At 42.1% G+C, this 21,962-nt stretch overlaps 1 protein-coding gene across 1 annotated transcript in view; it reads left to right on the top strand.

The window, feature by feature from the left end:
* The window catches only part of ADAM12 (ADAM metallopeptidase domain 12), a 357,420-nt gene that overhangs the window by 178,303 nt on the left and 157,155 nt on the right, over positions 1-21,962 (top strand). Inside the window, exon 4 of the mRNA XM_072629031.1 lies at positions 18,866-18,944. Within this exon, the coding sequence (XP_072485132.1) occupies positions 18,866-18,944 (79 nt within the window). The remainder of the gene's footprint in view (positions 1-18,865; positions 18,945-21,962) is intronic.

Genomic DNA, 21,962 nt, shown 5'->3' with positions numbered 1-21,962 from the left:
GTGTGTACACATCTGTGTGTTTTCTCTGTACCCTAGTCACAGGGGATGGGTATTAGAGGCCTGGTCACTGCTTCCAGATTTCCTTGTGGGAGGTGTTCTGTGCTGCTGGAGGGGGTCTAAGCTTGCCCTTCTCCTACTGACTGAGGGCCAGGCTTGCATCCTTGGGTTTTCCCAGTTTATTCGTTAGTGGATAATTTGGCCCTGGCTCCTATCCCCAGCATTTCCACGTCCCTCAGCCCCATACGTCATCGTCCAGTTGCCAGCTGCTTCATCTTTTCTTTACTAAGTCCCCCAGCTGCTCACCCTCTCAGATACTCTCAATCGTCTGATGGGGAGAAGGATTTTCCAAAGTTGGTTTCCCATTTGTTCCAATGACCCAGCCATTCTGTACAACCTTTGCCCTTACTGGGGGCTGGTTGGATTTGACAAAACAAGGAAAATTTTTAGGTCATTTCCCTCCAGGCAACCTGGATTGAATTTCAGCTGGCTTTTGTGAGGCCCCTAAATGTCTTTAGTTGCTGATTTACCCACTAAGGGGGGTAAGGGGTGGCAGGAGTTGCTCCCAGATGCCTCTGGGAGAGACTTAGGAATGAGCAACTCCATTTCAAAGGGGTGGGTCTTATGCAGTCTCTGAGTTCACAGATGCAAACAAACCACGGGAACGCCAGACTTAGCCAAGCTCCAGGCTGTGTTATGTGTATGTGATGAAAAACAACAGGCTACTCCATCTGTTGCAATCTGTAAAGAGGTGAATTTAGTGGGGGGAGAGTTGGCTCTGTGGACAGTCTGTCTTACCTGGTAATTGCTGTTTTTTGAGATAACCAGAAAGCCTCTCCAAATTAATGGGCTCTCTTGAGTCCAGGCAGCCAGAGGCCACCTCCGTGGCCCTAAGATTGAAACAGAAGATTGAATATCCTAAGTCAAAGGATGAAATCAGCCCAAATATCATCTCTAAATCTCCCTGCAAAGACATGGAGACAGGAGTTATTACAATGGCCAGACAGGGCTTGTACACACAAGAGATGTGAATCAAGTCTCCCTCTAGAAGACCACACTCACCTAGAGAACATGGCATGGAGTCCACTTTTTTCTGGGAATTGCTTGAAGGATATGTGGTTGTTTAATGTCTTAAACTAATTCTAGAGCCGTCCTCTCTCAGATACTATCTCCTGTAGGTCTAATGAGAGCACATTTGCTTTAATTCAAGCAAGTATTTATTAACTACCTACTATGTGCCAGGTACTTTGGGCAGTCCCTGGAGATACCAAAAAAAAAAAAAAAAAGGCAATAGTAATAATAGCTGTTACACTGTGCTTTATGGCTTGCAGATAAATTTACAAATATTGTCTGTTTATCCTTAAAATAACTCTGGGAGGGAGACAGATGCTGTTATTATTCCCTTTTTACAGAAACTAAGGCACAGAGATTTGCAGAGGGTCACACTGTTAGTAAATGTCTGAGGCTGGATTTGAACTCAAGACTTCCTGACTTCAAGTTCAGCGCTCTATCCCCTGCACCACCAAACTGCCAAAGCAATCCTTGTCCTTAAGCAGTTTACATTCTTTTGGGATAGACTATATGTGCACTGATCAGTAAATACTGAATATATGCACAGTGAATGGAGGATGCAGTAGCAGCAGAAGGCTTCAGAGAACTTTCAAGTGGTGCTTGAGCTGAGCTTTGAAGGAATCTCAGAATTCCCAAAATGTGAAAGTGAAGAGGAAGTATATCCAGGTGGGAGATACAGCCTATGCACAGTTAGGTAGTGCAGTGGATAGAGCACTAATGCAGGAGTCAAGAGGACCTGAGTTTAAATCTCACTTCAGATACTTGACACACACTAGCTGTGTGACCTTGGGCAAGTCACTTAACCCCAATTGCCTCATCCTGGGTCATCTCCAGTCATCCTGATGAATATCTGGTCACTGGATTCAAATAGCTCTGGAGGAAAAGTGAGGCTGGTGACCTGCACAGCCCTCCCTCATTCAAAACAAAGTCAAGTGCAAGTCATGTCATTACTTCTCTAATGATTTGGTCTTCTTCAGCAATGAAGGACAAACACACAGCCTATGCAACAGCACAGAGGTGGGAGATCTGATGTTGCATATGGGGAATAGCCACGGGGTCAGTGTGGCCACCATGCAATGTGATGGGGAGTACCATGAGTAAACTTGGAAAAGCAGACAGGAACCCCCAGAGGAGGTGGTGTTTTACTCTAGTTGGCCCTAAATGAGCAGGAGCAAGGTGGTCACCAAGACGTGAGTTTCAAGCACTCAGAAATCAGGTTATCCTGCACTGGGTCTCCTCTCTTTTGGCTGCCCCAGCCTCAATCCACTCAAAGGTCAATGTGATGTTGACCCTTGGGAGCTCTTGGTAGAGGGAAAGATACTATTTTCATCCTCTTTTGGAGGGGAAGAGGGTTTCCTAAACACAGGTTGCTTTTCACCACTTTACTCTTCATTTTCATGGTACAGAACACTTGATGGGGGAGGGGGGGAGGGTGGAGATCTGGGCCCTTGTCCTGGCTCAACTGGTAACCATTAAGGTAACCCTGAACAAGTCAACTATTTAATGTGTGCATATGTTCATTTTCCCCTCTCTAAAGAAATAATCATAACAGCTAACCTATCTGTATTGCTGTAAACTTTACAAAGCATTTTACAAAATTTATCTCTTTCTGTCCTCACAATGACCCTAGGAGGTAAGTGTTGTTATTATCCCTATTTACAGATGAAGAAACTGAGGTACAGAGCATTTAAGAGACTTTCCCGAAGTCACACAGCTAGTAAGTGTCTGATGACATTTTGAACTCAATATTTCCTGACTCCAAGCCTAGGCTCTTCCATTGTACCATCTTACCTGCATCCTCTAAAAAGAGGTGCTAGACATGGGTAATTCCTCTGAAATTCTATTATTTTGTTATGAAGTCAGCAGCATAATTTACACATTGAATGTAGTTTACATATGTTAAGCAAATATAATATTTACATATACTTACTCATAATGGTGTCTGTAGCTTTATTTATATTGGCCTATCTTTCAATTATATGACTTGCAAAAAAGTCAGAGATCTGTGTTTTTTATTGTGACCACTCCCTCTGCCTCAGCAGCCCTACACCCAGAGTTTTTATCTCTAAGAATTAGAAGTCCCCTGTGGGGTTTGGGGGGGGGGGTGCGGGGAAGTGCCATGTGAACAAACAGCCTTGGCCTCTCCAGGGATCCAAATCTACTCTCTGGGTCTAGCCAGCTGCTCAACTCTGTTCTCGTCTCAGGCATCCTGCCAAATTGGGCTGCTCCCATTTAAAAGCCAAGTCCAAGGGTGGGGTTCAGATCCACCCAAGACATGACCCAGTCATCCTAATGAGCAAAAAATCACCCCATCCAAGGGTATTCATCTCACCCTATAAAGGAGGTAGGAGTTGGATGGGATTTCAGGAACCCTCAAGTTTAGCCCAATTTGGGGAAATGATCCCCATTATAAGATAATAGATAAGAGGTCAGCAGCTTCTCTCTGCTGTCCAAGTCAGCCCCTATTGCTGAGGACTTCTCAGATTGATGAGAACCTCTGCATGAGGGGATCAATGAAGCTATTCACACCATGAACCAAACAGCCAGGTGACTCAGTGTTTAAAGAATTGACCCAGAAGTCAAGAACACCCGAGTTCAAATTCAGCCTCTGACACTAGCTATGTGTCCTGTGGCAAGTCATTTAACCACTGTTGGACTTGGTTTAATTTTCTGTAAAATGGGGATAATAATAATACTTCCCTCTCAGGATTATTGTGAAGATCAAATGAGATAATATACATAATATACATATACATATAATATACATAATATACCTAAAGAAAACACTTTGCAAACCTTAAAATGCTTTCTCAGTGCTAGCTATTATTATTATTATTATTATGTATGGGGAGATTTCTTGGAGGCTTAAATTAAAGACTCATCCTAAATTGGCCTATTACTTCTAGTCCCATTAACGACATTAGGATTCCACTTTATCCAAGAGTAATCATGATGTTTGAAGGAGAATTCAGCAAAAGTATCTGTGAAAATTTGAACAGAGTTGGCTTCTTAGCTCAATAAGAGCTGAAATAAAAGAAAATTGTACCATGTTTTCACATCAGATTTTTGTCTTTTGCCTTGAGGTACACTTTGGCCTCCTCCTTTCTTAAGCCTGTCTGATTTGGAGAGTCTTTTGCTAATCACATAAAGTGGTTGACTCCACTGAGCACATCTGTCAGAGACACGTGTCCAAGGTTAATAAACATATGAATCAGTTATGGGAGACAATTAGTAAAAAGATGCAATCAAGAATCAAGAGATGGTGGTGACCAGTAAAGAGGCCAGTATAGCTATATATAGGATAAAGTATGTTCAAGGGAATCAAGTTTAGTAAGAAAATGAAAGGTAGGGTGGAGCCAGATTGTAAAGGGATTTAAAAGGTGAACAGAGGATCTTATATTTGATCCTGGAGATAATAGGGATTCTAAGCACCATGTTATAACAGAGAAATGATGTTTATTGAGTAAGAGATGACAGATGTCATCAGACCTGTACTTTAGGAAAATCACTTCAGTGGCTAAATGGACGATAAACTGGAGTGGGAAGAGACTTGAGTTAGGTAGACTCCTAAGCAAGCTATTGCCCAGATGTGAGATGATGAGGGTCAGAACCAGGGTGGGAGCAGTGTCAGAAGAGAGAAAGGGAAATATTGGAGAGGTGCTATACAACTGAAATCTATGAAAGATGCTGCAGAGATGAAATCTACAACAGATGCTGCAGAGGTGAAATCTACAAGAGATGCACAGAGGTGAAATCTCGGAAAAATGTTGCAAAGGTGAAATTGACAAGAGATACTCCAGAGATGCCTAGATGTAAAATTGACAAGAGATGTTGCAAAGCTGAAATCTACTGGCCTTGGCAACAAATTGAGGGATGGAGAAAGAATGAAGAGTCAAGGATGATTTCTAGGTTGGGAACCTGGGAGACTGGGAGGTTGATGGTGCCCTCAAAAGTAATATGGAAGTTTGGAAGAAGGGAGGTTTTTGGGGGAAAGATAACAAGTTTGGTTTTATGTTGAATTAAGATGTCTACAGTCATAGCATCAAACTCAAATAGAAATAGGGGCTACTAAAGGATCCCTGCAACAACATATTGACTCAGAAAACCACATATTGACATTATCTATGCCAGATGTTCAATAGGTAGTTGGAAGTGAGAGACTACAGGTCATAAGAGAGGTTAGGGCTGGATTAGTAGATCTGGGAACCATCTCTACGGAGATGATAATTGACTCCATGGAAGCTGATGAGATCACCAAGTGAAATAGTATAGAGGAAGAAGAGGAGAAGGGCCATGACAGCACACACAAAAAGAATAGTGCCTTACTTCAAGGAGCTTACATTCTTTTGGGGGAATACTAAATATATTCAAAGTAAATGCATAATCATTTGGGGAGGCACTGAAAATTAGGGGGACCAGGAAAGAGTTCTGTTAGTAGCTGTCACTTGCACTCAGCCTTAAAAGAAGCTATAGATCCCCAGAGGTATCAGTGAGAAAAGAAAGCATTCCAGGCATGAGGCATAGCCTTTGCAAAGCCTCAGAGGTGGGACTTGGAATGTGAACTCAAGTCGATCGAGCAGATTTCTCTCTGAGCACTGTCTAAGGTACTGGGAATACAGTGCTCAAGGAACTAGTTTAAAACCATCCTACTCAATCAAAATGATACTTGATTTAGATATTTTTCAGATGATGTATGCTTTGTGCTAACACAATGCCTAGCACATAGTAGGAGCTTCCTAAGTGCTTGTTGAGTGATTGGATGTCATGTTATTGCAAACTCCCCCTCTTTTCCCCCTCAAAACAAGACACTTGCTCATTAAACAGTAGCTTAAGAAAGAATAGTTTGGCAGCTTTTCACAGAACTCTGAGATGTCTCTTTGAGCCTGTTGGCTTACTTGGCTTACCCAGATGTGAACACTGTCATTTCCCAATCACCATGTAATCTTCTGTGAACTGACTCCCACTAGTAATGTCTTCTCACTGAGACAACAGACACCAACCAGATGGTCAAATAAGGCAGCTCTCCCTTCGGCACACACACTCTCATATTGGCTTTAACCTTATGCCGCGTTTGATAGAGCCATAGTGAAACAGGTTGATATTGTTGAATGGAAAGAATACTGGAATCAGAGTCTGAGGAACCGAGTTTGAATCTCAGCCCTATGACTTATTACCTTTGTGATTTGGAGCAAGTCACTTTTCCTTGGGGCATAAGTTTCCTTCTTTATAAAATGAAGGATTTGGAGTGCATGTCATTGGTCCCTTCTGATTCTAAGTTCATGGATCCTTTGAATGATACTAGGTGATGTTCTCAGGAAGAGGTTGGTAAGGAAGATGAATAATATATGATTTTTAAAAAATCATTTAACTATACTTTCTTTCCTCTTTGAAATGTCTTGATTTTTTTCCTAGCTGATGGAATGATTTCAATGAACCTTTCTGGGACATGTTTTTGGAATATGTGCTTGGTAGCCTACAGATGATGTAATCCCAATTCCCAGCTTTGCGTGCAAAGTTATTGTGTGAAAATGAAACCATAAACCCCATCTGAATTTGAGTTTCTCAGCTCATTATAGGAAGTGCATTTTAAAAAAAAGAAAGAAAACCACAGCACTGTCATCTGAGTAACAAATCCACAATAGGGAACCCAGCAGGCCTGGCCGTGTGTTCATCTTTCGTCTTTTGGCCAGCCAAATCCAGCTTAGAGAAGTGAAGTCAGATGTGAATGTTTCTGGCTCTAGCCTGGGAGGCAGTCATAGTGATCAGTATTTGTTCTGTGCCCTGGATCCATCTGGGAGACACTATCCCAATGGCCTCTGTAGTTGTTTCCAGGGGGAAAAAATGCTTTCACGAATGACACCTTCTTCTGAAATCCAGTCATTGCTGTAATGCTTATAGCTCTAAAAAATACCCTCAAAGTCAGTAATAAATTAAGATCACTTGAAAGCAATTGGCCTACAGAGATTTCATAAATGTAATACATTATAATTTCAATCAAACATGAACTAACTAATTACCGCTGCTGTGGTTTTTAACTAATTTCACCATTGGAGACCACAGTGTTCTGGAGGACTCATGATCAATTTCTTCATGGCCTGGCATAATATTTTAGCCCAGATTGGATTACTTAGCTAAATCAACAAGGTAATTTATATTGTCTTGGGCTAAGAGGAATCAGAATAGATCATAAAATCTTCCTAACCATCCTTCCAAGTGAAAAGATTTGAAAAAAAGTTAATAATGAAAATGAGCAAATGAGCAGTCAGAAATCTGCCAGAATATTCTGGAATCTCAGATCTGGGGAAGAAATTAATGCCCTATAACATGTCCTTTGTTCCTGCCTTTGTGAAACCCAAAAGGAAGAGAATCGTTCTGTGAACTGGGCTCTGATGATATTTAGTCATTCCATGATCTTTCTCTCAGCACCATCAGGGACCCATTATCACTGCCCAATGGGGATTGTCTCTTTTTGCTAGTGGGAGGGACATCCTTTAATGCAGTCACTCAACTGTTGTTGATGAATGAACTTCATGGTCACACCAATACATACAAAATTTTCCGAGATGAAAAAAATTTTTTTTAATCAAGTAGCAATTAGAGGCCAGAGAATAGGTTGTGGCCATAGCATTTGGAAGGGGACTTTGCATACCATGATTTTGCCATTGATTTCTCTTTGGGTGTGAATGACTTTCCATTATGCATTTCATGGCAATTAGTATTCAGCTTAATAATGATAATAACTTACATAGTCTTTCATAGTTTGACAGAATATTATTATAACATGGTGCCATTAAAAGAATACTGGATTGAGAGTCCCAGGAACTGGGTTTGAATTCCACTTCTATAAAAATGGGATGGATGGAATAGATACCATCCAAGGTCCAACTTTAAATCTATAAGCCTTTGTTCTCCACTGGACAAAAGAGGCTCCAATCTACCCCCTCCCCAATCTCTCCTCCACATCATTGACAAATTGATATCCCTAAAGCACAGGTTAAATCTGTATTTATATTTCTCCTCTGTCCAAAAAGCTTCCGTAGCTCCCTGTTATCTCTGGGATAAATGCAAACTCAGCTTGGCATTGAAAATCTTTAGCAATCTGGTCCCAGTCACCATCCTTGGGCTTATTGTGCAGTATTCTCCTTTGTGTTCTCAACACTCCATCTCTCACCTGCTTGCCTTTTCCATGATGGAATTCACTCCCTCCTCACCTCTACTTCTTAGAATTTGTAACTTCCTTTAAGGCTCAGAAAGACTCAAGTGGCTTGCCCCACCCAGATGACAATTGTTTTAACTATGATGTAAACCTAGGTCTGCCCTGACTCCAAACTATAAGACTGATCAATACCTGTGATGTTGTACATCATGAGCATGTGGATTTTTCCTGAACTACTGATGGGAAGGGTAAGAAAGGGAGAGAGTGAAGGGGAAGAGAAGGGAGAGAGAGGAGAGGAGAGGAGAAGAAAAAGAAAGAAAGAAAGAGAAAAAGAAAGAAAGAGAGAGAAAGAAAGGAAGAAAAAAAAGACCCCCTCTAAAAACAAGCTGTTTTTTTTTTGCTCCAGGGTCATTCATGGCTTGTATCTGCTGGCAATGATATCATGGAAATTTGCAGAGCATAGCAGTTTCTGAGCAAGTAGAAAGAAACAAATTTGATCTAACACACATTTGAAGAGTTTGGTTCAATGTAGGTCAGTTTTTAAGAGAACCCAGCTGGCCGATGTGCAAGTATGTCGGAGAGTGGGCTGGAGAACTTCCTAGTCAAGGAAAATTCCCTCCTGTGCCTCCCAGTGCCAATTCAGGAAAGTGCTTCAAGAACAGACCTAGACTAGGTTGGGGAGCTCAGGGCAGTGGCAGGGGGGACAAATGTCACAGAGGGGATGGCAGCTGCTGTGATTTCTCTGACTTACTAGGAAATAGCTTAACTGGCCTTTAGGGTGAGGTACTTGCCTGATTCACAGCTTTCTAGGTTAGGGAAGATGCTCTTTCAAATGCTAGAATTCCAGTTGGTGTCAGGGGGAAAATGTGCCCACCAATCAGAGGAGTGGAGACTTAAATCTGAAGGGGGTTTGAGAGAGTGTCTAGTCCAATTCTCCCATTTGACAGAAAAGAAAACTGAGGCGTGGAGATGTGATGTGTGACTTGTCCAGTATCACTAAAGTAGCAAAAGACTAAGCAATGATTCAAATCCAGGTTCTCTGACTCCAAATTCAGCACATTTCCTGTTGTCCCATGCTGTGGAATCTCTTTCTCTCTCTCTCTCTCGCTCTCTCTTCTCTCTTGTCTCTCTCTCTCTCTCTCTCTCTCTCTCTCTCTTTCTCTCTCTCTCTCTCTCTCTCTCTCTCTCTCTCTCTCTCTCTCTCTCTCTCTCTCTCTCTCTCTCACCTTTTCTCCTTCCATCCCTCTCTCATTTGGTCTCACTGTTATCATCTGAGCAAGCCTTTTTTTAGTAATTAAAAATAAATGCTCCCTTTTTCTTCTAAGTTGAAAAAGTAAGCTTTGGTCACAAGGGAAATTACTCAGTTAAATGCCAGATACATTCTGAGGACAGAAGGAATTGGTTCATAGTTAAGTGTTTAGGAACAGTACAAGTATCCTGAATATGGCACTGTGGAAGGAGTCCACCCTGGGCCAAACCTTGCTTCTAAGACTCCCTGACTCCATAACTATGGGCAAATCCCTTCACCTCTCAGAGTCCTGCCTCAGCAGGTCTCTCTCTGAGATGCCTCAGACCACTTCAGGGAAGGGGGATCTGTGAGGTGAAAATAATTCTCATAATAGTACTAAGGTATTTTAATTTCTAATATAGCAGATATCTATAGACATAATGGATATGGACAAAAGCCCTTTGGGGCCTTTCAGTAATTTCTGAGAGTATAAAGAGGGCCTTAGACCATAAAAGTTAAGAATTGCCACTCCAGGCAATTTTCCAAGACTTCTGCATTGGGGAGGGACTCTCCTTACCAGGAAGTTCCTTATACCAATGAAACCTCAGGTCTAATCTCTGTTTTTTGCCTTTTTCTAAAATGTTAAAGTTTCCTGAAATAAAGGAAGCTCTCTAAGTAAAAATCAATGAATCATTCTAACTTTTGGTGAGTTATTCAGTCAATCAGTAAGCATTTATTTTTTAAGCACTTATTGTGTACCAGGCACTGAATGCCTGTCTCTTCATTTGTCCACTCATTCAGCATCTAATCAGAAAAAGCAATCTTGATGCACTTTATTTAGTTCAAGAACATATGTATGGATCTTGTGTGTACCTATAGATGTTCATCCTGTATCCCCCAATAGAATGGAAGCCTATGAGGACTCCTCCAGGACTATTTGACTTTAATTTCTGTATCTCTGGTGCCTAGCTAAATGTTGGGCACATAGTAGGAACTTAATATATGTTTGTTGACTGATGAGTCTTGTTGGACCTTTGACTGATGAGTCTGTCTTTAAAGGCCAATGGGGCATATCTTCTGTGGAGAATTTATAGAAAGTCATGGAAAGAAGAGCAAAGGAGATTTGGAAAAGGTAGATTGTATAGCGGTGGAAGGAGGGACAATGAGATTCTGGAGCCATCGAAGCATCAAAGTTATCAGTAAGCCTGGGGACAGTTTCCTCTACCATGTTTTAAATTAAGTCAAGTCAACAAGCATTTATTAAGCACCTACTATATGCCACGCATAGTGCTAAGCTCTGGGAACACAAAGAAAGTCAAAAACAGCCCCTGCTCTCACCATTGAATGAGGGAAACAACACAGAGCCACTTTATGTACAAGATACATGCAGTGTGAGTGGGAGGTGATCCCAGAGAGAAAGCAGCAGCAAGGGCAGGAGGGAGCAGTGAGGTGTAAAGAACAGGCTTGGATCTGAGTTGAGTCCATAAGGCCAGTGTTGAAAAGAAGGCTAGAGGAGAAGGGAGAGCCTTCCAGGCACAGGAGAGGCCAGCACAAAGGCATAGTCACAGGCTCACACCAGCAAGGGGACCAGGGTCACCAGATCAGGAGAACTAGAGGGAAGAGCAAGGTAGGAAGATGGGAAAGAGAGGAAAGGGATAAGAGACTTTTGTTTTGACCCTGGAGGTAATCAGGAGACAATGGATTTTACTGAGGAGGAAAGTAAACCAGGGCTTTGAGAAGTCTCAGAGAAAACACCATGCTACCATAGTGGGAGTAGATTATAGAAGCCTAGATAGCAAAGTAATAGAGTGCTTGTTTCTGTTAGCTCTAAGAGAAATTAGATTTATTTATTATGAGCAAATGTTTACCTTGCTAGAGATAGCTAGGAGATGCAATGAATAAGTGGCAGATTTGCAGGTAGGAAGACCTGAGTTCAAATCCCACCTCAGATACTTACTAACTGTGTGATCCTGGGCCAGTCACTCAACTTCGAGCTTCAGTTTCTTTATCTGTAAAATGGAAATAAAAACAATACCTATCTCCCACGGTAGTTGTGAGGACCAAATATGATATTTATAAAGCACTTTGCAAACATAAAATGCTATATAAATGCTCACTCTCATCTAAGTGGGTATAGTGAAAAACTTGAGTTTGGATCCCACACTGGCACTGACTCTTCAAGAAATGCCTAAATGTTAATTATTATTTTCACCATCATCATCATCATCATCATCATCATTAAACTTCCCAAGTTCTTAAAGATGGATTAGTTAAATGAGGCATGTTCAGACTCCAACAAAGACATCTGACCACAGAACCCAGTAGAAGTAGCTAGGGCTGGGGGGGCTGAGAAGAGAGGGCTCTCCATCCGATGGCCTTCCTGAATTACTTGAGCTAATTAAAGAAGAGATGGAAGAGGAGAAATACCAAGTGTCTAAGGAACATGGGAGATGATGAGTGGGGTGATGGTGGGCACATTTCAAGAGCCTTGTCATTCTCTGTTCCTTCTGGAGGTTTCAGTGGAAAACTACAATGGGCAAGGTAGCCTTCCAGCTCTGAAGATATTTTCAGAGTTGTTTCCAAGGGCAGCAACCCAGCAAAGGTACTTGGCTGTATAAATGGATGGGAGAGTGTACCTGGAAGGACAAACAGATCAAAGGAGTGACCCAGCCCACCTTCAAGAGGAAATCCCGCTGCATTTGCAGGTGTAAATAGGATCTATGTCACTGGTAATGCATGATGGCACTGGTTGTTCCAGTGGGGAGGGTGCTGGATTTGGAGAAAGATCTGGATTAAAATCCTACCTCAAGTCATCACCAGTGGTGTGGCCCTGGGCAAAACACTTCCTCTCTGTCAGCCTCAGTTTCCTCATCTTTAAAATAATAGTCCCTACCTCACAGGATCAAATGAGAAAATATCTTTCATGTTCTTTACAAATCTCAAAGTGCCCTATGCATGTGAGCTGTAATTATTATGATTTCAAGATGTAGATGATGAAACAGTTTCTAAATACTACAACTACAGGTGGTGCGGACATTTTGGTTTGGTTTGGTTTTAATTATGATACATGAAAATAGAAGAGAATTGATAACAGAAGATCCTTTTGAAATTTTCAGGAGGAAAAAACACATCTTTATCATCTGAAACACTTATCTTAGCTCAGGAAGATAAGACCCCAGAATGCAAAGGAAAACTTCCTACTATTCCTAGAAATGCTTTAGAACATTGCTAATGTTCTAGATCAAGCAAGTGTCTGGATTTTGCTAAAGCTGGAAACGTTCTCTAGTGACCCCTGGCCTCCCATTTGTGATCAATTAGTTCCCCAATAGATCTCCTATCCATTTATTCTTTAGTTCTTTTTAATAAATAAGTCATTATGCACAATCAAGTCAGTTGAATGAAATCACTGGGACCATGGTGATTCTGAATTTTTAAAATTGTGATTCCAGTTGTGAGCTTTGATTCTTTTGTGCCCTGCATATTTCATCTGTCCCTTATGCCAATGTTCATAATTGCTCCTAGAAATATCTCCAAAATCCACCAAGAGCAAAGCTATTAGCCTTCAGAGCTTTTCAAAAATATGCATATATCTTGAGTTGGGGATGTGGTCATTTGAAGAATGAGACATTGTAAGGAAATCAGACCAGCAGAAAATGGGGTCAGTAGGTTGCTTGCATGCCAGCTCCACCTACTACAAATGTTATAACTGAAGTCCAAACAGACTCAAATGGCTTAGCAGAGCCCACAGCACCTCCTCTAGACCATTTTCCAGACACTTGTGTCTGATTAATCTACTTCAGCCCCTAAACGTCCTTAGAGTCTTCAAAGACCACACTGAAGGGGGTGACATTCCTTTAATGGATTTTTAAAAATATGGTCCAAGTAATTAATGCCATGCAATCCCCATTTGTTTTCCCCTGCTGTACACATTAAAACCATCCCAAAATTCAGAATGACTTGTCAGTGTCAAGTCTGGTGACCCAACAGCATTTGAAATTCCTGGCTTGATGATGAATTACACCAGAGGCCCCATCATGCCCCATGATGAATTGGTATATTTTTGCTCTGTGTCCACGCAGAAGCAAAATTGATCTAATTAGATTAAGCAGTTCCCATCCAGTTGGGTTATCTCTCAACATTCTGACTGTAATCACTTTTGCTATGAGATTGGGAAGAAATATAAATCAATTTCATGAATTTCATCCCTTTTAAAGGAACACGGTTAAATTATTGGATGTTGCTAAAGAAAGCCAAGAGCCACCTACCAGACAAGTTTGGGGCTACCCTTAGGCATTTCTTGAGGCAAGCGGAGTTCATGGGAAGGATGCTAGACTTAGGATTCTCACGTTCATATTCCTGCTTCCTCCTTTTCTAGGCCTACTTCTACTTTTGTTTATTTGTTTGTTTTGGAGAGGAGAAGGCAAGGCACTTGGGGTTAAGCGACTTGCCCAAGGTCACACAACTAGTAAGTGTCAAGTGTCTGAGGTTGGATTTGAACTCAGGTCCTCCTGACTTATGCTCTGTTCACTGCTCCACCTAGCTGCCCATACTTCTACGTAACAATATCTTTTGTCAGTGTCATTTTGCCTTTGGTGGTCGACTTCAACCATGCTCTTTTTTGTCTCCACTGGGGCCACTATGAATAGGGATTCTTCTGAGATGATGTTGGTGCATGATTCCTAGCTGTAAAATAGCATCACAGGGAAGATATGGGGATTAAAAGGGCAGGTGTTTGTGGTACTTTTTTAGGGTCATTAAAAGCATCCCCTTTGGTAGAACATTTTCTGTGACCTCTTCATTCTTTTTGCATCTTTTTGTTTTTGAGCTATCGAGAAAATTAATTCTTGGGGATCTTTGTAATCTTGGCACTATTCTGTGCAGATTTTTACAAATATTTTGGTTTGGGTTTTTGATGGGTAAAGGAGAATGGGAGGGAGAGAAAAGACTAGCTATAGATTTACAAGAACTTAAAATGAAAGAAAAGGAGTTCAATGAAGCATTTTTAAATATTTGGAAGAAAGCAGAAGGAAAGCCAGAAAGAACAGATAAGTAGGATGACCTGCAAAGTTATAAATCCTAGAGAACAGAGCCATAAATAATGAGTGTAAATCAAAGGAAAGCAGATTTAAGAAATTCTTCTGAATCATCAGAGACTCCCTCCAGGGGGAAGGGGCTGCTCAGGGCAGTGTCAGGCTTCACCTCACTGGATGAAGATTTTCAAGTATGTCCATGTTTCTGAGAAGCATGACTGGCCAGTCCTAACAATCATCACACTTAGAAGGTGGGTAAGAGATAGGATATACAAGGAATTGAATGTGGTCAGGATACCTAGGTCTCAGGTTCATCAATACCATCAGAAATGATGAATGATGAACATGATGAAAGTTCATAGAATTCGAAATGGATGGTCCCTTAGATGTCCAACAATGTCATTATGTAGGAGAAGAAGCTGGTCAAAGCCAGTGTGGTATTAGTAGAAGTGGTGCTACGTTTGAAGTCAGAAAGCCTGGTCTCAATCCTTGTTCTGTTACTAATTGAACTTGGACAATTGTTTAACTTCTCTAGACATCAGTTTCCTCACCTGCCAAGTGAACTAGATGATTTCTAAAGAGAACTTCCATGATTCTAGATGTCCCATGATTCTAATGATTCTACAGTCTAATCCCATGATCCTACGAGGCTCAGGTATGATGTGACTTGCTCAAAGTCACTTAGCAGATGGCTAGCCAGGTCATCTGGCTCCAAATCCAGTCCCCTCTCCATGAGACTATTCTTCATGAATGTCCGATAATGAAGCCTCTCTAGATATGAGGGAGCAGCAGTATGTAATAGGCTCTTAAGCAGCTGGCTATGTGGGATGTAATGGAAAAGAAAAATTTAAGAAAAGAAAAAACATATTGCAAAGCCACATGTCAAGTGTTGTAGAGCATTGGACATTGGAAGCCAAATGGAGAGAGCCGTTACTTTAGAAATTAAAAAATCGCAATGGCTCTCTGGATCTCATTAGAGCATTGACTAAGAGCTAAAGGAAACCTTAGAAGTCCCTTATTTTACAGATGGGGAAACCAAGGCTGGAAGAGCCTGAGTGACTTGCCTATGCTTGCACAGCTGGCATATGAGGAAAGATCTGGACCCCAGACTTCCTGATGCAGACCCAGAGACCTATCTACTTCTGTGTGATGTGATCTAGCTGTCTCCCCCTTCATCTTACAGACAAGGGAACAGAAATCATTTAACTAAGATTACACTAGTCAGTGGCACCATTGGGAGCTTCTTCCTATCCATGACCTGCCTGTGGCATCATTCATCCCCTCCTCCCCAGGATTTGTTGTCTTATGTTGCTTCTGTTTGGGGATAAATTGGTCCATCAAAGAGGGCACAAACTCCAGCATAGAGTTTCTGTGTCTGCACCAAGGACAAACATGAGCAGAAATTCCTCCTGACCTTAGGAGAAAAACCTCTCCAGCTGGGGATTCCAGAAAGATCCATCTGTCGGTTCTAATGCCATGTGTTGGAGGCTGCTCTTAAAGGTACTTGAATCTTGCCCTCTCTTTTCCATCCAGCCCCTGTTTTTAGAAGAAATCTCTAGAGTATCAGAAAAAACTAGTTTTTGTTGTTGTTTCTCATTCAGTTTAAAAGGCATTCTGGGAGCCCTGACAATGCTCTGAGTCCTGAAGTGGCCTGACTGAAGATTCTAATTCTTCTTCATTGTGGTGCATTGTCTCATTTCAGTGTCTCCAGGCTTTTACAAGGGAGAGGTCAAAATAGACTGGGACCCCAGAGGTGGACTCAGGGCCATCCAGGCAGTTCCCCTCACCCCATTCCTGCATGCCCTCTACATGACTTCCACAGTCAAGTTTCTGGGAATGCAAACAGCTCATCATATTCCAATTCCTCAAAGGATCAGAGCTCATTTCAGCTCCTTTGGCATTAATCTTCCTGTCCTTCAAACCCTAAAATTAGTCTGTCAACAAGCTATCATTGATGGTATAATCTTGCCTCCTACCCTGCATTTTCCTGATACTTTCCACAAAATCACAGAATTTCAGAGAGATCCCACAGGTCCCCTAGGGCACAAGGGACCATTGACACTGGAGTCATGGAGCTGGGTTCAAATATGGACTCTGCCCAATGCTACCCAGTGACCCAGGACAAGACATCATCCCTCTTGACCATGGTTTCCTCATCAGTGGATACTAGACTCAATGGCTTCTCATGCTCCTTCCACTTCTAAGTCTGGGGTTATCTGACTATGACCTCTTAGCTTCCCCCACATCCTGTGCTTCTCTGATTTCAAAGGGATCTAGCAATTATATCAGTTTACTGGATGCCTCATTTTCTTCAACTCAAAAATGATGTGTTTGGACTAAATAACCTCTAAATAGCCTTTCCATCTCTAAATCTAGGATTCTGGAGAATTCTCTTTCCCAGAGACCCAACAAGTGGGCACCCACCCTTTTTTATGTCTCACTTAAGATGGCATTCATTTTCTTGGCAACCATATCACCTTGCTGATTCATATTGGGTTTGGAGTCCACTGAAGTCCACAGATCCTTTTCAGACTGACTGCTGCCTAACCATGTACCCTCCATCTTGTACTTAGGAAGTTGATTTTCTGATCCCAAGCTAAGAAATGAAGCCAGATGTCTCAAATTCTCAGTGAATTAGCTTTCATTTGACATTGGCCAGAAGTAATAACTCTCTTTAAGGGATCTGTAAAAGCCTCCTTACTTTAATTGCCTACAAAGAGGCAAGCTCACAGCATCTGAAGGCAGAAAGCTCAAGTTCGAGTTCTGCTGTTGATTCACAATTCATCCCATCTTTCTGAGCCACCTTTCCCTCACTTGTAAAACAAGCACAGAAACATTCCCACTGCAGCACACCATGCTTCTCCTTAAAGTGACCCCCAAATGTGAGTTATTGGAGCTAAGCCAGGGCCCCCCTCTTCCTTGTAGGATCTAACACAAGTCCTTCCATTGGATTCTCAAAGTTCTTCAGTATTGTTCCAGTCTCTTGATTTTTATGCTTAAGAAATGTTTGTTCCTGTTAAATTGTTCTTCAAAAACCAAATAAGTATTAAGGTCTAGGGGCAAAATAAGTGAAAATTAGGCATACTTTCAAAGGGCATGGTGGGAGTAGGGAGGGGTTCTACTCAAGACTGCTCTATCCCCATCCTCAAAGCCAGGCACTTTCCAAATCAAGCTTGGAAAGCAGAGCTAAGGATTCAGAGGGAATGTGAGCCAGTGGATCTGAATCTGGGACTCTACTCCTTCCTCCTCATACAACCTTGGTCAAGTTCTTCCTTAAGAAGAGATTGGATCAGATGACCTCCAAGGTCCCTTCCAACCTTGCATCCTGTCTGCTGAGAATGGTGCCTGAATGTCAAAGCTACGTTTATTTCTGACTACCACTTGATTTGTTTTGGCCACTACCAAGGTGACCTTGGAAAAGTCATTTAACTTTCTTGGGCCTCAGTTTCCTCCTCTGTCAAATGAGGGCATCAAATGAATCAAAGGACCTTAATGGTCTATTTTGGCTGTAATGATAGCATTCAATGATTATGCCCATTCATGGCTAAATAAACCCTTTTCCCTTTGGGATTTGAAGATCTGAACAAAGTTTGATTTTTCTCACCTTCCATCAATCCATCATACATGTTTCCTCAGCCTTTCTTGACATTTTCCTATTTAACACATGTTTGGGGTACTTTGTTTTGTTTTTAGTTTTTTATCCATAGTGGGTCAACATGGGAGGTCCCAAGTTCAGGATGATGACTTTTCAGAACAGGGCCCATCCACTGGGGTCTCCTCCAAGGTGGGAAACATGCCTGTGTCTCTCTTGGTTTAACAGAGCTTATAATTCAGATGGAGATAGGAAGAGCAGCTACTTTCCAGGATTGTTGTGAAGACAAAATGAGATGATACTTAGAAAATGCTAAATAAATGCTAACTATTGTCAGCTTCATTGTTGTTATTTTTAATTGCATCATGCTTTGATGTCATGGTGGGGCATGAGCTCAGGACTGAGAGCATAGGCATCTGGGTTCCAACCTGAACACAACTTTTCTGCTCCTCAGTGTCCTCTTCTGTCAAATGAAGAGCTAGAACTTAGTGGGATCTCTTCAGCTTCAACATCCTTTACTGGATAAATGGATAAGAGAAGTTGGATAGTGCAGTGGGAAAAACATTGTATTGGGGGTCGGAGGGGGTCAGAGAATAAGGTCTGCTTCCCAGACCTTCATCTTTGTGGCTGGGTGATCTCAGACACATCATTTCATCTCTTGGCAGGTCCATTTCCTTGGCCGTAACACGAGGGGGTTGGAGCAAATGGTCCCTTCCATCCCTTCTGGCTCTTAATTGAGAATCATCGAGAGTTAATGGTCTAATTGATCTTTTCTTTTTGTTTTTCAACAGAGGCCTATTGGCTGACAACTTCACAACAACCCATTATCGGGGAGATGGCACCTATGTCTCCCTTGCACAAAACTACACGGTAAGTCTCTCACATCTGACTTGATTGGTTCTTTAGAGGGGATAATGTGTTGGATCTTTGCCCTCCTCTCAAACTAAGCACATTGCCATGCTCAGACCCTTTTACTGGGCACAGACAAGGATGGGAGGCTGGCACAGCAGAAAAGACAACCTGACAAAGGTGTGTACCAGGAAAGGTGAGGGAAGGCTTAGGGGACAGCATTTCCAAGATTCTGACCAGTCCTGGAGCCAGATTCAAGGTTTGGAGGCTGCTTCTTGGGCAGACTAGTTATGAAACCCCACCTAGGGATGCTAGGGCCACCCCAGCAACCTCTTCAAGATCTTCCCTTTGGTTAAGTTACAGTTGAAACCTCTAGGAGACCTAATGAAGAGGACTGGACTTGTTATTAAAAACCCTGAGTTTGAATCCTGCCCCACCTATTTATTCACTATGTGATCCTGGTCAAGTTGCTACATCTCTCTCTGCCTCAGTTTCCTAATGTATAAAATGGGGATGACAATGCCTCATAGGCATTTTATGAGGATCAAATTTGATAAGATATATTAAGTACTTTGCAAACCTTAAAGTCCTATATAACTGCTAGCTATTATTGGGAATACATTCCAGATCCCTTTGGCAACCTGGCAAAGCTCATGGACCCCTTCTAGGAATGATGTTTCTAAATGCATAAACTAAAATCACATAGAATTACAAAGAAAAACCACTTATATTGAAATACGGTTATCAAAATATTAAAGGAAAAAAAGTCATGTTCACAGACCTGACATTAAAAATCGCTGATCTAGACATTCAAAGAAAAATGTCTCTAGCAGAAGCAAAATTATGTGGACTAAGGGATTTCTTGAGGGAACAACAGAACAAATTCCCAGATGCCAAGGGAAGATCTCTTTTGGGTCTGGCAATGTTTGCTTGACTGTCTAACACATCTGAAGACTTCATTGACATCTTGGTTTTCCCAGTTTGTTTAACACATCTAGGAATTCCATCCCAAGAGCAACAAGCCTCCAGTATTTTCATCCAAACAAACTCAGCTCCTCAGTCCTTCCATGCTCTGAGCTCCAGCTTCAGACCTTTTCTAGTGAGGTATTTTTTTCTATTAAAAAAATTTATTCTCAGAGGAGTAGCTACTGGTAACGTAGCTATATTTGTCAGTTACTGCTCTGAAGTTTCCTCTATAAAATTGAGAAAAGAAAATAATAGTTGAGAAATCACTGTGAGCTCTTATAAGAAAGGGGCGATGCACATCCAAGGTATGATTAGATCAGCAATTGTGTGTTTCCTCTCGTCGGAGAGATCCTTTTTCCTTATCTGCCAAAATAAATGAGAATTGTGCCCACTGTGCTGGACACTGTCCCAGGATCCTTCGTTCAAGGATTTGAGTGCTTAGGCCACTAACAAGGTATCCGAGGCAGCACCTTCACTCCAGCCAAGCTCATCTGCTTACCCAGTCTGTTGAAGACAAGTCACTCGTTACCATTCCTGTCCTTTGTCAAGATTCCATTTCGCCTCCTGAGATTTCCCCCCTCCCAGACCCCACCTCTGTGCTCTCTTATCTATCTACATCCAATTTTTCCTTCCAAACTCAACTCAAAACCTAGGAGAAGGATGAGACAAGATGGAGAAATGTGGCCACGGCCAGCTGCACTTGGAACCATCTGAATGGCCAAGCACAAAGTATGGCCACTTGCCAATAGGAAATGGCTCAATGCTGACTTGGAAAAGGTTTCTAGTTGAGTTCCCCAGAGATCTGTGCTTGGCCTTGGGCTATTTCACATTTTAATCCCTGCCTTAGACAAAGGTAGTTAAGGCATGTTCATCAGATTTGCAGATGACACATGGCTAACCTAGTGGGTAACATAGTCAGGAGCCAAAAGGACCTTGTAAAGGACCAAAGCATTGAACGAAATCTAATAAGATGAAATTTAATGGGAATAAGTTCAATTTCACAAGTCCAAGATAGGGGAGGCATTGCTGAATAGCAGTCTATTGAGAGAAAAATTGGAGAGTGAAAGCTGAGTCTAAGTGGCTGGTGTGACAAGGCAGCCAAAAGAGCTCATATGGCCTTCTAGGCTGCATGAAGTAGAAGGCAGAGAGGCCTGGATGGAGGAGATGACATTGAACCATGACCTGGTAGGACCGCAGCCAAAGTATCATGCCTACTTCTGGGAGCCATCTTTAAGGAGGCCATTGATGGGCTGAGGAGAGCCCAGAGAGAGGCGATGAAGGTGTTGAGGGGCAGGCCTTGGGATCATGTGATATGATTGGGGAACCTTGAAGAGAACACTGGGAAGGGGGCACGATTCATGTCTTTGAGTATTTAGAAACTGCCTCATGGAAGATATACTTTTGTTCTGCCTGGTTCCACAGGCACAAGTGGGAACTGTCTCAGCTTTGTGGCTAAGTCACTGGCCATCTCTGACTTGCTGTTTCCTCTTCTATAAAATAAAGGAGGCAGACTAGGTGACCTCTGAGTTTGCTGTGAGCTTTAGATCTATGATCCTATAATCCAGCAGGTACAGCTTTCAAAGTGTTAGATTTAGGGTCAGCAAAGACCAGACTACTCAGTGGAATGGACTACTTTGAGAAATGGTGGGTTTTTCCTTGCTGGATATCTTCGAACAAGGGCTAGCCAACCACTTGTCAGGCAGGTTGCACATGTATGGAGGAATCTTGCTCATGAGCAGGATGATTTTAAAGGCCTCCAAGGCCCCTTCAAAGTGAAACTCTGTGATTCTGAGAGATTTGGGGAAAGAGGATGAACCTGTACCTGGCAAGAAATTAGGGAGTGGAGGAGCTGGTAGCAAAGCTGTGCCCTTAAGGAAGAAATATGGGGAAATTTGGTGGCAGGCTTGATAGATGGTATAGGCAAAGTACACTGAAACAGTAAAGGGTAGAAAGACAGAAAGATCTGGGAATGGTTAGGAGGAAAGGAGTGAATGAGGAGTGGTGTGAAAGGAATAGAAAGGTGCTCTGGGAGGGCCTTAAATGCCAGGCTCAGGAGACTTTATCTTGTGCACT

The sequence above is a fragment of the Notamacropus eugenii genome, chromosome 1 (genome assembly GCF_028372415.1).
Source record: "Notamacropus eugenii isolate mMacEug1 chromosome 1, mMacEug1.pri_v2, whole genome shotgun sequence".
Taxonomy (NCBI): domain Eukaryota; kingdom Metazoa; phylum Chordata; class Mammalia; order Diprotodontia; family Macropodidae; genus Notamacropus; species Notamacropus eugenii.
The sequence above is the reverse complement of the archived record's forward strand: the minus strand, read 5'-3'. Positions and strand labels throughout refer to the sequence as shown.